The 13898-nt window shown below is 53.2% G+C and overlaps 1 protein-coding gene across 7 annotated transcripts in view; it reads left to right on the plus strand.

Moving 5' to 3' along the window:
• Nucleotides 1–13898, plus strand: part of CDH23 (cadherin related 23) — a 460382-nt gene that overhangs the window by 276102 nt on the left and 170382 nt on the right. For all 7 annotated transcript variants that reach the window (XM_059882631.1, XM_059882625.1, XM_059882626.1 and 4 more), the window contains one exon: nt 413–571. In XM_059882631.1, coding sequence (XP_059738614.1) covers nt 413–571 — 159 coding nt within the window. The remainder of the gene's footprint in view (nt 1–412; nt 572–13898) is intronic.

Consider the following 13898-nt stretch of genomic DNA (forward strand, 5'->3'; position numbering starts at 1 on the left):
ATGTCCCCTACTCCTCTCCCCATTCTTCCCTGTGGGTCTGACCTAGAGAAGCCCACCGAGCTGTGGCAGGGGCTGGCCTGGGCCTCCCCTTCTCAAGGAGGATGAGGAAATGTCCAAGCATTGAGTGGAATTTTATTAGGTCCCATCACAGTCTCAGAAGCCCATCGAGAGCCTCTGCTGCCCAGCCTCAGCCAGTCCAGCCCCCGTTAGCCCCTGCCTCCCCAGCAAATTCTGTAGCCACCCTGGCCCTGTGAGCACTGATAAAGGGATTCCCAGGAGCACACATCTGGGATGGGCAGTGACTCAGACAGGTGCTCTGGGTTGGGATGGGTGGAGGCCCCAGGGGAACTTATGGGAACGAGGGCTCCAGGAGCATACAAGTGCTCACTGGTTCCTTGCTCTGCATACCCAGCTCTTTGCCAATGAGAGTGTGCCTGACCACGTGGGCTATGCCAAGGTGAAGATCACCCTCATCAATGAGAATGACAACCGGCCCATCTTCAGCCAGCCACTGTACAATGTCAGCTTGTATGAGAATGTCACTGTGGGGACCTCAGTGCTAACAGTCCTGGTGAGTCCTCTCTCCCTTACAGGGCAACTGAGCTCTGGGGTCAACCATCAGGAGGCGTCCAGAGGGATTTTGCCCAAGGAGTGTGGGCAGTTAGGGGAGAGGGGGAGGGGGTACCCCCAAGCCCTCAGAGGTTGTGGTGTTGGTGTATTAGAGCATCCGGTTTCTTCATGATGAGGCTTCCTTGGCCAGGGAAGCAATGTGGAAAAGGCACCCACCTGGGAAAAAATGAAGTTGGGCCCAGGGTTAGTTTTCTGCCTTGTCCCTGAGAGATGGTGAGCTTGAGTGGGCCGGGAGCCCTAGACCTACCTTCTAATGGGGACAGGTGCCAGCCATCTCTCAGGAGGGCAGTCCTGTCCCTCTGAGCGTGGGCACCACAGAAGAATGGGCTCCTGGACCTCCCCAGCTGTCTTGCTGGGACCTTGACAGGGGACCCTCCTGGTGTCCATTTGTATCAGTCAGGACTTGTAATCACAAGGGATAGAAACCTTTAACTGGCTCAAACAAACAAACAAAAAAAAGGATTGGCTCTTGTAACTCGAGAGTGTACGTGATTTCAGGCATGGCTGTATCCAGGCACTCAGTTGAGCAGGAATCTGACTTCAGCACTGGCCTCTGCTTCTTTGTATTGGCAGAGAGGCACACCAGCACCCCTAGGCTCACTTCTTACCAATTTATCAACCCCAGTGGGGGAAAAGAAATGTTCTTTTTCAATAGTTCCAGCAAAACTCCCAGAGCTGATTCTCATTGACTCAGCTTACTGGGCCACCATAATTCTGATACACCAGAGATGGGTCATGCTCCCCCTAGTAGAGTCAGGGCGTGGATCAGCCCCATTCAAATTACATGGGCTGAGAATGGGACAGGGGCCATTCTACAGCAGCCTCTGTTATCAGAACAAAGAGGGTTGCTGAGCAGGTCAGTGGCAGATGTGTGCTACACAGGCTCAGGGGCTTGCCCATAGTAGGTGCTCAATAAAACTTAGTTTAACCTGCTGCTGCCCCTCCCTGCCCACTGAGGCCCCCAAAATTCTTGCCCTTCTCGCTGAATTCTGACTCCAGGCACAGACATTGCCTGTCGATCCCAGACCCCCTACTCCAAAGTGTGTTTACTCTACAGACAGATGGTATGAAACTGTTTTCAGCCCCCAGGTCCTTCCCATCTGACAGTTATTAATTTTTCAAACAGATGTTTAGCTAGGCAGGCCGTCAGACATAAACAGTAAGTCTGCTGCGGCTGTTTTCTTCCCGGATGCTTCCCCAGCCCGTGGCTCCGCCGGCTTTCACAGAGTTGCTCCTTGCAATCAGTCACCTGGTGCTTGAGGCCCCATGGGCCCTCCTGCAGCCTCTAAGGGCCCCACAGAGAGCAAGGCCAGGGGCTCTGGCCTTCTGGACCCGAAGAAATCCTCTTCATCCCCCCAGCCACCTTCCAATGTCAGGGTGAAGGACACCCAGGCAGCCTGTCTCTCACAGGGCCTGCAGCCATATGGATGTACTGTACCGCAAGGAGAATGAACAAACTGTAGCCACACTGAACATGGATATATCTCACAAAAATATAATACTTCAGGGGGGGCGCTCTACATGAAAGAATACTTTTTGTATGATTCCCTAAGTGTAAAATAGATGCAAAATGGATCTGTAGAAAAAGGGATCAGCATAGTGGTCATATGGGGCAGTTCTGATGTCATAGGATGTTCAGGGGAAAGTTCTGATGTCATAGAATGTTTTGATTCTTCATCTGGGCGCTGGTCACATGGGGTGTGCTCTTTGAAAATTCATAAGACTACACCTGTGACTTGTGTACTTTTCTGCATATTATACTTCAATAAAAAGCTTATACAAAAATTCATATATAAGGCCCAGGCTTAGCAGGTGACGAGGGATTCCTTCCTGTCACTTTTGCTGGAGAAGGGTCTTGCTTTGCAGTCCCCATCTCCCGTGGCCCTGGCAAGGGCTGAGGGAGCCTAGGGGGCAGGGGTGGGGTGTGAGGTGTAGGGTGGCACACCTCTTGGCTGATGCGCAGCTGCGGTGCCGAGGACTATGTGTGAAGCCCAGTTCCATCCAGGGTTGGCACTGGAGAGTAGGTTCTCACACTGGGTGTCCTCAGGCACTGGAGCAGTTCCTGGGCCTGCACGGACCCCCTGCCCACTGCCTATGACCCCTTTTCCAGCCCCTCTGGATGTTTAGCAGATGTGTTCAGCCTCTGCGGCTGCCTGAGGGTCTCCACTCAGGACTGGCTCATCTGGGCTGCCTCTAGTTCCTGAGTGTGTCTTTCAAGCCCTTTGCACCTTCCTGTCACAGCCCCAGCCCCAGCCCTAGCCCCAGGGTCTGTGGAATTGTGCAGCTGTGAGGGGGTCGTTTCACCCCGCAATAAGCTCTAGCAGCAGGACTCTGTGTCTGAAGGAGCTCAGGTCCCGGAGTGAAACCATGGGCCCTGCCTTCACTGCGTACTCCTCTACCCTTATCACGTCTAAGAGCCTTCATTTCCCATCTGCAAAATGGGCATGATTCCCCCCACCAAGGCTGCCATCAGTGGGTGTGAATGACAGGCGTGAAAGCACCCCCTGGTGACCCCCACTCACTGTCACCCCCATCTCCCCCCAAGGTCCTTCCAGAGCTGCTAGCAGGTGGCAAGTTCCGCGGTCACACCCGCCACACCCACTGCCCTGGCTTCTCCCACCCTGCCCTTCTGCCCTCGGGTCCAGTGTCAGCCCAGTCTCTCCACCTGCTTTGCTCCAGGAGGGGCTGAAGTTACAGCCACCTGCTCAGAGACTGTGAAATTCCTTCTCCTTGACCTTTTCTGGGATGTTATTAAAATGTTTCTTGGGCAGATATGTCAGGAAAAAAAAAAAAAAAACTATGAAGAAAGGGAAAATGTTTTAATTTGCACTGAAGGCCGGGGCAGAGCCTGCTGCAAGGGGCCTCTCTGACCCTCACTGCAGCAGGCATCCCAGCTGGGATGGCATCTCTTCTTACCTCCCTGCTCCCTGAACCTCCCTCACCCCAGGTTTTGAGACCCTTACAGCCCCCAGCTCTAGAAAAATGAGCTTCTACTGGTGGAGGGGAGAGGGCAGGAATGTAGCGGTCACAGGCTTGACCTTGAGCCCCACTCTGAAGGGTGACCATAGAGGGGAAGGCTGTGTAGGGGCACACTCACCACCTGTGTTTGCTTGTGGGCATGTGTGTGCATGTGCACAGACATGTCCTTGTGTCTGTATCTTTATTTGTGTTTGCAACTACATGCACTCAGATACGTGTATATAGCACGTGTGTGTACGGTGCTGATGGCTCCCCATCCTCTGGGTGGTGTGGTTTCTTCTCTCATATCCCCAGCCTGCTCTGATTCTCACCTTCCAATCCCGCCTCCTGACCTAATAATAATAGGACTTGAGTAGAAAGACTGGGGTTTCTACCTAGGATTCTTCTGGGCTTCAGGCAGCCCTGTAGCCTTGCTGATGGGTACTTGGGTGCTGGTGGGGTATGTGGGTGCTGCTGGACAGTAAGAGAGAAATCTAAACATGCATGGAACAAATGTTTTCTGAATCCCTACTACTGTGTCAGGCACATGGCCCTGAGGATGCAATGGTGATGTGAGTCTTGCCGTCATGAAGTTTATAGTCTCTTGGGAAGGCCTGATGTTAGTACTGAGAAGTGAATCTTTACATTAAGCATTACTGGCTGTGTGGAGAGATCAGGGGGCTGTGAAAACCTGTAACAGAGCACTTGGCCTTGGCTGGGCCCGGGGAAGGCTTCCCTGAGGATGTAGCAATTGAGTAGGCATTAACAGGTCAGCAAACGGAAGGAAGCACATTGGAGAAAAAGGGTGTAGCATGTGCAAAGGCCCTGAGGCTAGAATGCAGTGAGGGGCGTGTGATGTATAAGGAGGTGGAGTGCTGCTCCTCTGAGGTGGGCGTGAGGGGTGGGGGGGCCGTTCAGCAGTCTGTCTTCCTCCTGAGTTGTGCCTACTCCAGACGCAGCCACTGGGCTGCTTTCCTGATAGTGGAGAAGTCTTGTGTTCACCCATTCACATTCTCTTACTCCTTCCATCCTGGAGGCCTGTGGCTGGCATTTGGGAAACAGCTGGCAGAAAGGAACCAGTCTGGCCTCCTGTAGCATGGAGCTCGTGCCCCCAGATTTACTAGCTCCGTGTCCCCAGGGCAATGAGAGGAAGACACTGAGGAGGAGCAGCAGCCGGAAGGGCAGGTCTCATCTCACTTTCTTCCCTGCTCCGGGGATAGGCAGTGCTCAGCAGAGATGGGCAGAGGCTGGACTGTTGGACAAGACAGGATTCTTCCCTGGGCAGGAAACAATGCAAGAAGGAGAGGTGCATAAGGGCCCTGATGGGGCAGGTGCGGGGCCCAGAACCAGCTCAGTCTGCTACCCAGGGGTGGGGTGCCAAGTGCTCCTGGCCCCTCTTCCAGCGCCCCCAGGAGGCTGGCACCGTCTCAGGCAGGCCCTTGAGTCCTGTTGTTGTGGGCCAGTCACTGCTTCTCTGGGAGGTGGTCAAGAAAGTCGGCCTGCCTGTATGGCCTGGGTTGCTGGGAGGCTTCAGCGGAGTGGGATGGATGAAATAGTTAAGGGTTTACAGACCTAAATTGCGGTTCTTACTGTCACTGGCCTTAAAGGGCCCCATCTGGGCGCCCTTCAGCCTGTGTGTAAGCCCAACTCTGCCAAGATGGGCCTGTTTCCTCCCCTGCCACCTGGAGAGGTACCCTGACAGGATCCTACCTGGGAGTGTTGTGACAGTTCGGTAGAATGGTGGGTGAAGATGCTCGGCGCTGAGCCTGGCCAGGAACACTCAGAAAATGTCAGCAAGTCATGCTGGCCTCCTGGCTGAGCTGATGGCACCAGGACTCAGAGTCAAGGCTCTGCCCCCAGAGAAGCCATGTGACCTTGGCATGTCCCTGAGCCCCTGGGGCCCCAGTGTCCTCGTTATAAAGCAAGATGGTGGGGCCAGTGCTGCTTCAGGGCCTTCTGGTTCCATGAGGCTTCATTCCAGCTCACTGTGCCTGAGAGGAAGGGTTGATTTTTGCTGTCCAGTTTCACTCCTGGCAACAAAGACCTGCTCCTGGCCTTCGGGGGTCCCTCACCCACCCACTGTTCTCTAGAGCTCCCTTGCCTGCCCCTCCCTTGCCTCCCTCTCAGCCCCCATCTGGAAGTTTGGTGATGATTCCAGGGTGGTCACTTCCCCACTCCTGGAGCTCACCAGTTTTCCCTTGTCATCCAGCCTGGCCTCCTTCCCCAGCAGCACCAACAGAGGCAGCCCTGCTGCTGTGGGCCCCTGCTCCTCCTCCCCTGCCCATAGTGAGCGACACTGGCACCAAAAGGGAAAGGTGACGTGATGTCACTGCCCCAGGCGGACCCTGGTAAAGGCCAGTCTCGGTCCTGGAAGAATTGAAATGCAGCGTGCCTCTTCATCAGCCTCTTCCCTAGCTCTGTGATGCCTGCAGGCTCAGGGCACACCCCCTCCCATGTTGCTAAATCCAAGGAATTTAACATGGGCCTCACCCCGGGTGCTGGGAACTCAATGGCCCTGCAAGGTGGTCTGGAAAGGCCAGTCCCCTGCCTCGACTTAAGTGATGCTCCCTAGTGCCCCTGGCCCCTCGCAGAAGGACTTGCTACTCTGCAAGTGGGGGAGATGCCTCCCAGCTGCATCAGTACCTTCAGGAGGGAACCTTAGGAGCAAAACCTGGAAACCAGAGAGACCCAGGTTGAAATCGTGCCCCCACCTTGCCATCTCTGTGACCCTAGTCAGATGCCTAGCTGTGTCCAATCTCCAGTCCCCAGAATTTGCTGTGGGGATGATAGGAGTAGTATCTGTCCCAGGATGAAAAGAGGTCCATTTGGATCGCTTACCCCCAGAAAGCTTGAGTGGCTGGCAGCTGTAACAGCTAGGACTGTTATTTGTGTTCTTATCCACCAAAGAATTGGGGGCTCAGTGGAGCTTCAGGGAACACTGAGGAATCCCTGCCGTGAATCACTTGCCGTGCTTAAACCTGGGTCCTGGGTCCTCTGTCCTTGGCTCCGACTCCACTGGACAGTGGGTCCTCTCAGTGGACACTCTGGCTAGTTCTTGCCTGTGTCCACTCTGGCACTCAGACCGCAGTGTCAGGTAACAGAAGACAGATGTTAAATGAGGATGCAGGAGGGCTGAGACTCAGAGGAGCCCACAGCAGGTGAGACAGGAGGATGGGCTCCTTGTGAGTGCAGACTGGGCATTCGCTTGGGAAGCTGGAATTAGGAGAGCCCCACCCTAGGTTTGATGCTCTGCTGTCACCATCTGGAAATTGTTCCATTCTGAACAGGGGGCCTTGTATTTTCATTTTGCATTGGGAAGTTATGCAGATTATGTAGCCTGTCCTGGCTACGGGAAGTCCACAGCTCTGTGCCCAAAGGAGCTCCATGGTGGTCCGCTGTTTCTGTCTGCCCCCACGTTCCAGCAGCACTGCCTCAGTAATCACTTGCCATGCGCCGTGCTCCAAGCAGGGGCCCACCAAGCTTGTTTCGGTTCCAAGGGCTGAGTAAGAAACCGTCCCACACTTGGCTGCAAAAAGCAATGACCGTTTTCTTACTTTCGTGGATCGGGTGGGTCAGGAATGTGGACAGGGCAGCAGGGGAACCCTTCTCTGCCCCTCCAGGTCTGGGGGTGACTCCCCTCTCTGTCCAGTGCCTGGGCTGCTCTGGCTGAAGTACTGGCTCAACTGGACAGTGTGTCCCGAGCTCCTGGCTGTGGTCTCTCCACATGGCCCAGGCATCTCAGACACGGTCTGTAGTGGGAGCCTCCCAGAAGAGGCCTCCAGGGAATGAGTGTCTCAAGAGAATCGGGCGGAAGCCACGTGGCTTTTTGTGACCTGGCCTAGAGGTCACCCCACATCATTTCTGCTGAATGTTGGTTATAGTGAGTCACCAAGGCAGGTTCACACCTAAGCAGAGGAGCTATAGTCCCTCCCCAGCCGTCAGTGGGAAGAATGTCATAGAATTTGCACAAGTGAAGGTGCCTTAGACCCCCTCAGAGCTCACTCCAAGTCAGCACCCCTTTCCTGAAATACTGCAGGTGAGCCTGGTGCCAGGAGAGAGCCAGTTCCCCCTCCTCCTCCAGAAAGGACGAAGGAAGGTAGGTAGGTTGCTCAGTCATACCTGATTCTTTGGGACCCCGTGGCCTGTAGCCACCAGGCTCCTCTGTCCATGGGGATTCTCCAGGCAAGAATACTGGAGTGGGTTGCCATGCCCTCTTCCAGGGTATCTTCCTGGCCCAGGGATTGAACCCAGGTCTACCACATTGCAGGACAGTTCTTTACCACCTGAGCCTCCAGGGAAGGGAAGCCCTGCGCAAACACAAGCAGAAGAGCACAAATAGGAACCCTTCCAATATCGTCTTCAGCCTGGAAGAGCTCTCCACCAACAGGGAAAGGGAGAGGAAAGAGAGTAACCCCTGGTACTCCCCGGCTCATAAAGTTCCAGCGCTCTAGGCCCGGGTCAGCATTCAAGGCCCCCACACCCCAGCCCTGAGCCGCTTTCCAACCCTCGGCCCCACTACATCCCTCACACCCCTTCTCTCCTCCTGCCCGGAGTCTCTAGCCTCCCTGCATATCCCTGCAGGTCCTCACATGGCTCCTGACCTGGCTTTCCCTCCCTCCTGTCTGAGACCATCAGAAGCCTGCCCACCCTAAGAGGCAGCTCTTCTAACGGCGGCCTCCCCATAAGAGGCCGTCTCCCTCTGTGATGGGCACAGGCCCACCTCCCCCGAGGCCATCCCTCTCCTCGCCAGCTCCCTGCATGCCTTGCGCCTGCACCTCGCTCTCCCTGGCTGTTCTCACCGTTTCTGTGGGGCAACATGGTTAATGTCCTCTCCTGCCCACTCCACAGAGAACTTCCTGAAGACAGGTTCTCTCTGCCCGGGTGCCCCCCTGCCTGGGGTGTGTGGCACAGAGTAGGTTGGACTCCTATGGTCTGGAGTGTCTAGGGCAGCTTCCTCAAAGGAGGAATGGAGGCAGCAGTCTCACGAGGGAAACTGAGGCAGGGAAAGGGTAGATTATACACCCGTGTTCACCCAGCAAGTCAGGGGCAGAGGTGTCTGTCTGAATCCGAAGCCTTGTAACTTCTGTTTCCCTACTTGTGCCAGGCTCCCAAACACCCGCTCTGGCGATAGGCACTGGGGGAACACTGCTGGACAGGGAGCCCCGAGGCCTGGGCTCTTAGACCCCGACTTGCCCTGTGACCCTGTGCCAGTCTCATTCCTTCTCTGGGCCTTGGCTTCCTGCTCACTCCAAGGAGGGGGTAAGCTGGATGCCCTCTGATTATCCCTCCTACATCAGGCAGGGTCTGGGGTGCAGGGGGTGCAATGGCCACCAGATTCGAGGGTCGCTTAGGCCTCCTTGTCCTAATCAGGGCATGTGATTACAAGGTCAAGGCTGAAATGTGCCCCGCCCTTCAGCCTCCCCCTGCAGACAGGTCTGCTCCAGCTGATCTTGCTGCCTGGGCTGCAGCTGATGGCGCTGGGTGCGCCGTGAGCCTGTTTCCCCCCTGCAGAAGCCTCCCCACCACCCCCTCTAGAGCAGAACTCTGCTCTCTCTGGGGGAAAAGGGACCTCTACTATACTCCTTCACACCCCCAGATGCATCCACCATACTCTTTCATTCAATGACTGTTGATCAGTGGCCTGAAATGATAGCAGTGAATGAGACAGACCAACCTCCCTGTATGTGCAGGGGCGAGAGAATAAGGAAATCCAGAGTGTGTCAGAGAGGGACACGTGCCATGGGGAGGGTATAGCCAGGGGCAGAAAGTGGGGAGTCCCAGCTGTGGCATTGTTACCTGTTGTACCAGGTGGTCAAGGAAGACGGGTCTCTCACAGAAGGTGACAATGGATGGAGCTCTGAAGGATGGCAGGGGGAGTCTGAGTTGAGAATTCTGCAAAGAGCTGCCCTAGGCTGAGGGAGCCACAGGTGAGAGTCTTGAGACAAGAGCCTGGTGTAGGTGAATACTCCGTGAGGAGGGAAGACCAGAGGAGGTCAGGAAGTCACCCTAGGATGGGTGACTGCGCTGAAGGGGAGCCAGATGAATCACGGAGGCTGCTGTGTGGAGTGCAGGCCAGCAGGAGAGGGAGTCTCCCAGGGCGCAAGTGGGGTGACCAGGTGAGAGACGACAGCTCCAACAACTCAGGTGACAGTGGAAATGGGGAGAGGTGGAAGATTCGGGAGCCCTTCCTCCGTGCTCCCTTCTCTCACAGTCCCTGCTCAGGTCTGGACAGAGGCCCCGCCATGCTCTTCCCCAGACCCAGCAAGGCACGCCCATCTTCATCCCACCTGACTGCCAGGTGCCACCTTCATGAACACTGAAATGGACAGACAGCCCTGGGCTGGAGTCCTGCCTCAGTTTCTCACCAGCAGGTTGGCTTCGGGCAGATTACTTACTGTCGTTGAGTTTGGGTTTCCTCCTCTTTGAAACAGGGAGAATAATTCCCGTCTCAGGAATGTTGTAGGATGATGCGTGTAAAGGTGCCTATGCATAACAAGTTGTTGGTACCAGCCTCTGCTGCAGGCCAGGCGTCCCGGGTTATCCGTGCCCCTCTAGGATAGTTGGCCTCTCCCTGTTTCTGATAGCAGTGTTTCAGGTCGATTCTATCATTGCATAGAGTTGGTGACAGAAATTGGCAACATGAAGTATCAGCAAGTCTGGGCGATAACACCACCCAAAGGTTAGACCTCATCCAAGTTCCTTAGCAAAACCCAACAGAGGTGAGCAGGTCAACACAGGGAAGAGCGGAGGCAGGACTTCCTGGTAGGTGGGTCCCCTCAGCTGCCCTTCCCCTTCTTCCTGTGCCCCCACCTCTGTGCTCTCTCCCCATCTCCTCCTGACACCCCCTCACGCAGGCATCTTAATTGATCTCATTGTTCTCCAGTCCCTAGAGACCTGAGACTCCAGCTGTGCTTAAAGAGAACAAAATCTCTTCCAATTTCCCCACCGTTTAAAAGAAAATTGAATTCTTTATCTGCAGCCTGGGGAGGGGAAGAGAGGTTAGACACACACAGGCACACACACACACAAGCACAGGCACACATAAACAGTAGTCACCCTAGTCCGGCTCCCAAGCTGTCGTGGAAGGTCTTCATAGGCACACCATCCCCCATTCGGGGCGGGGGTGTCTAAACTGTACTTCTGGGCCCCTTTAATCTGCTCTTCGTTCATCTCCAGTCAGCAGGGCCAGGAGCTGGGAGGAAGCTGAGCTGGTTGATGGTGATTGACGGCTCCAAGTTCCTCTGTCTGTCAGGCCTCAGTGCTCCTCTGGATGTGTTTATCTCTTTAATCTAAATATCAATCCGTGAAACCCGGAATGGGATGGAATGAGAGGTAGGACAGGCGCTAAGGAGAGAGAGAGAGAACACAGCTGACTGCCCACTGCCACCCTGGGCTTCTGGAAGGAGCCTTGACAGGACTTGTGGTTGGAGGCCAGGGGCTGCTGCCTCTGACTGCCTAGAGCCTGGGTCTGGATGGAGAGCCAGGGCTCCCCCAGCTCGGCCCTTAAGTGGATTGTCCCAGACCTTGTTCAAGGTCCAGCAGTTTCCTGCCATTTAGTCGCTCGACTGCTTGATTTTTGGCAAATTGATCTAAAGCCTCGTTTTCCATCAGGCCTCTCACGCCTCTCTCACTGGTGCCTCCAGAATTCCCATCCTTGACAGGAACAGCTATGTCTGCTGCTGACCTTTGCCCCTTTGTCCAAAAAAAAAAGGACACTATTGTTCATTATCACAGACCTGGTGAGCCCATGCTGTAAGCTTAGTGTATAAATGGCAAGCACTTTACAGTATGCTATGTACCTCTTCCAGGACCCATTGTCCAGAAGAAAGAAACGGAAGCCCAGAGAGGTCTAGTAACCTGTCTAGGGTCAGCCAGCAGAGCAAGTGACCAAGCCAGGATTCATACCTGGATCTGCCTGATTCCAAAGCCCTGGGGTCTACCTCCCACTTGCTGCTTGTCACTATGAGGTGTCCATTCCCATGCTGAGCTCCAGCCTATTGTTGAAATCAGCTGTTTCCAGAGTCCAGAGAGATGAGCCCAGCCTGCCCTCCAGAAGCTGGAGCTACGTCGTCGCTGGGTGACCTTGTGCAGGTCCCTGCTCCCAGGGTCTTGGTGTCCTCTTCTGTAAAATTAAGGGATTCTGCTGGATGCCCGCAGGCTGTCTGTCTGTCCCGACAGCATGCGACCGCCTGCCCCTGACACTCCCCTCCTACATCAGGAGCTGTGACTCCCTTCCCTCTGCTCCTGTCAGACCCCCTGCAGTAGGGTTGCTGCCGATTGCTCCTCTCAGGCAGTTTCTCAGAAGACACCAGAGCAAAGAAGATGGAATGGACCCCGCGAGTGAGGGGATAGTGGGCAGCTGTAACTGCAGCCGGGGCTGGAATGAGTTCATCAGCGCAGTAAAGCAAATGTCTGACAAAGTCCACCTATATTGGGTGGGTCAGGAGCCCTGGAACCGGTCAGCAGGAGAGGGGCACAGGCCTGAAAGCTGACCCTGGAAGCGGGAGGCAGAAAGGCTGCGGGAGCATGGAGGGGGCCCACAGAGGTTTAGGGTTCTGTTGAGCTGAGCTCGTGCGTCTGGAGTAGCCTAATCTTACTGCATCATCCTTGTTGCGGGGAAGATAGCTACAGTTCCTTTCACCTTGTTCCTGGAGTGGCTCAACGTACCATATGCCCATTGGCTTGCTTAATGTTTTTTAAACTTTTCTTTCTTTTTTAATCATGATCCATAATAAAAATTACATTTAACTTCATAACCCAGAAGACACACTCACACACATCCATGTGTAGGACATAGCAATACTTCCCTACTGAGTGTGATAATACACCCTAGTTCTTTCTGTTTTATTCTACTAGATTTCATTTTTTTAATGAGAACTTTTAAGATCTACTGTCTTAGCAACTTTCAAATATACCGTAAAGTATCATTAACGATAGTCACCATACTCTACATACATCCTCAGAACTTATTTTATAATGTTTGTACCTTTTGACCTCCTTTATTCATTTCACCCATCTCCATCCCAGCCTTTGGCAACCAGCAATGTGTTCTCTGTAGCTGTGAGCTGGGTGTGGTGGTGGTGGTTGTTTAAATTCTACTTATAAGTAACAGTATATAGTATTTGTCTTTCTCTGTCTGATTTATTCCAGTTAGCTTTCTGCCCTCAAGGAGGTTCATCCATATTGTCAACAATGGCGAAATTTCCATCTTTTTATGGCTGAATAATATTCCACTGCATGTATACATCTTCTTTATTCATTCTCTCGGAGAAGGCAATGGCACCCCACTCCAGTACTCTTGCCTGGAAAGTCCCATGGATGGAGGAGCCTGGTGGGCTGCAGTCCATGGGGTCGCAAAGAGTTGGACACGACTGAGCGACTTCACTTTCACTTTTCACTTTCATGCACTGGAGAAGGAAATGGCAACCCACTCCAGTGTTCTTGCCTGGAGAATCCCAGGGACAGGGGAGCCTGGTGGGCTGCCATCTTTGGGGTTGCACAGAGTCGGACACGACTGAAGCGACTTAGCATTCATTCTCTCAGTGAACACTTAGTTTGTTTCTGTATCGTGGCTATTGTTTAAAAAAGAGTTGATGTCAGCATAGGAGTTCAGATATCTTTTCAAATTAGTGTTTCCTTTTCTTCAGTTAAATATCCAGAACTAGAATTGCTGAATCGTTTGGTAGCTCTATTTTTAATTTTTTTGAGGAATCTCCATACTGTTTTCCACAGTGGCTGCACCAGTTTATATTCCCAGCGGCAGTGCGCAAGGGTTCTCTATCCACCTTCTCATCAACACTTATTGTTTGTTATCTTCGTGATGGTAGTTATTCTAATGGGTATGAGGTGATAGCTCTCCGTGGTTTGATTTTCATTTCCCTGATGATGAGCGATGTTGAGTACCTCTTCAAGTACCTGTTGGCCATCTGCACATCATCATTGGAAAAACTCCTATTCGGATCCTCTGCCCATTTTTTAATCAGATTGTTTGGGTTTTTGCTAGTGAGCTGTATGCATTCCATAGGTGTGGGTATGAACCCCTTACCAGATATGTGATTTGCAAATATATTCTCCCATTCAGTAGGTTATCTTTTTATTTTGTTGGTTTCTTTTGAAGTTTGGAAGCTTTTTAATTTGATGTAGTCCCACTTGTTTATTTTTTTAGTTCATTACTTTTGCTTTAAGCATCAAAGCCAGAAAAAAATCATCACTAAGACTAATGTCAAGGAGCTCCCCACCTGTGTTTTCTTTTCAGGTTTTATGGTTTGAGGTCTTATATTTACATCTTTCTTCCATTTTGAGTTAATTTT

The sequence above is a fragment of the Bos taurus genome, chromosome 28, assembly GCF_002263795.3.
Source record: "Bos taurus isolate L1 Dominette 01449 registration number 42190680 breed Hereford chromosome 28, ARS-UCD2.0, whole genome shotgun sequence".
NCBI lineage: Eukaryota > Metazoa > Chordata > Mammalia > Artiodactyla > Bovidae > Bos > Bos taurus.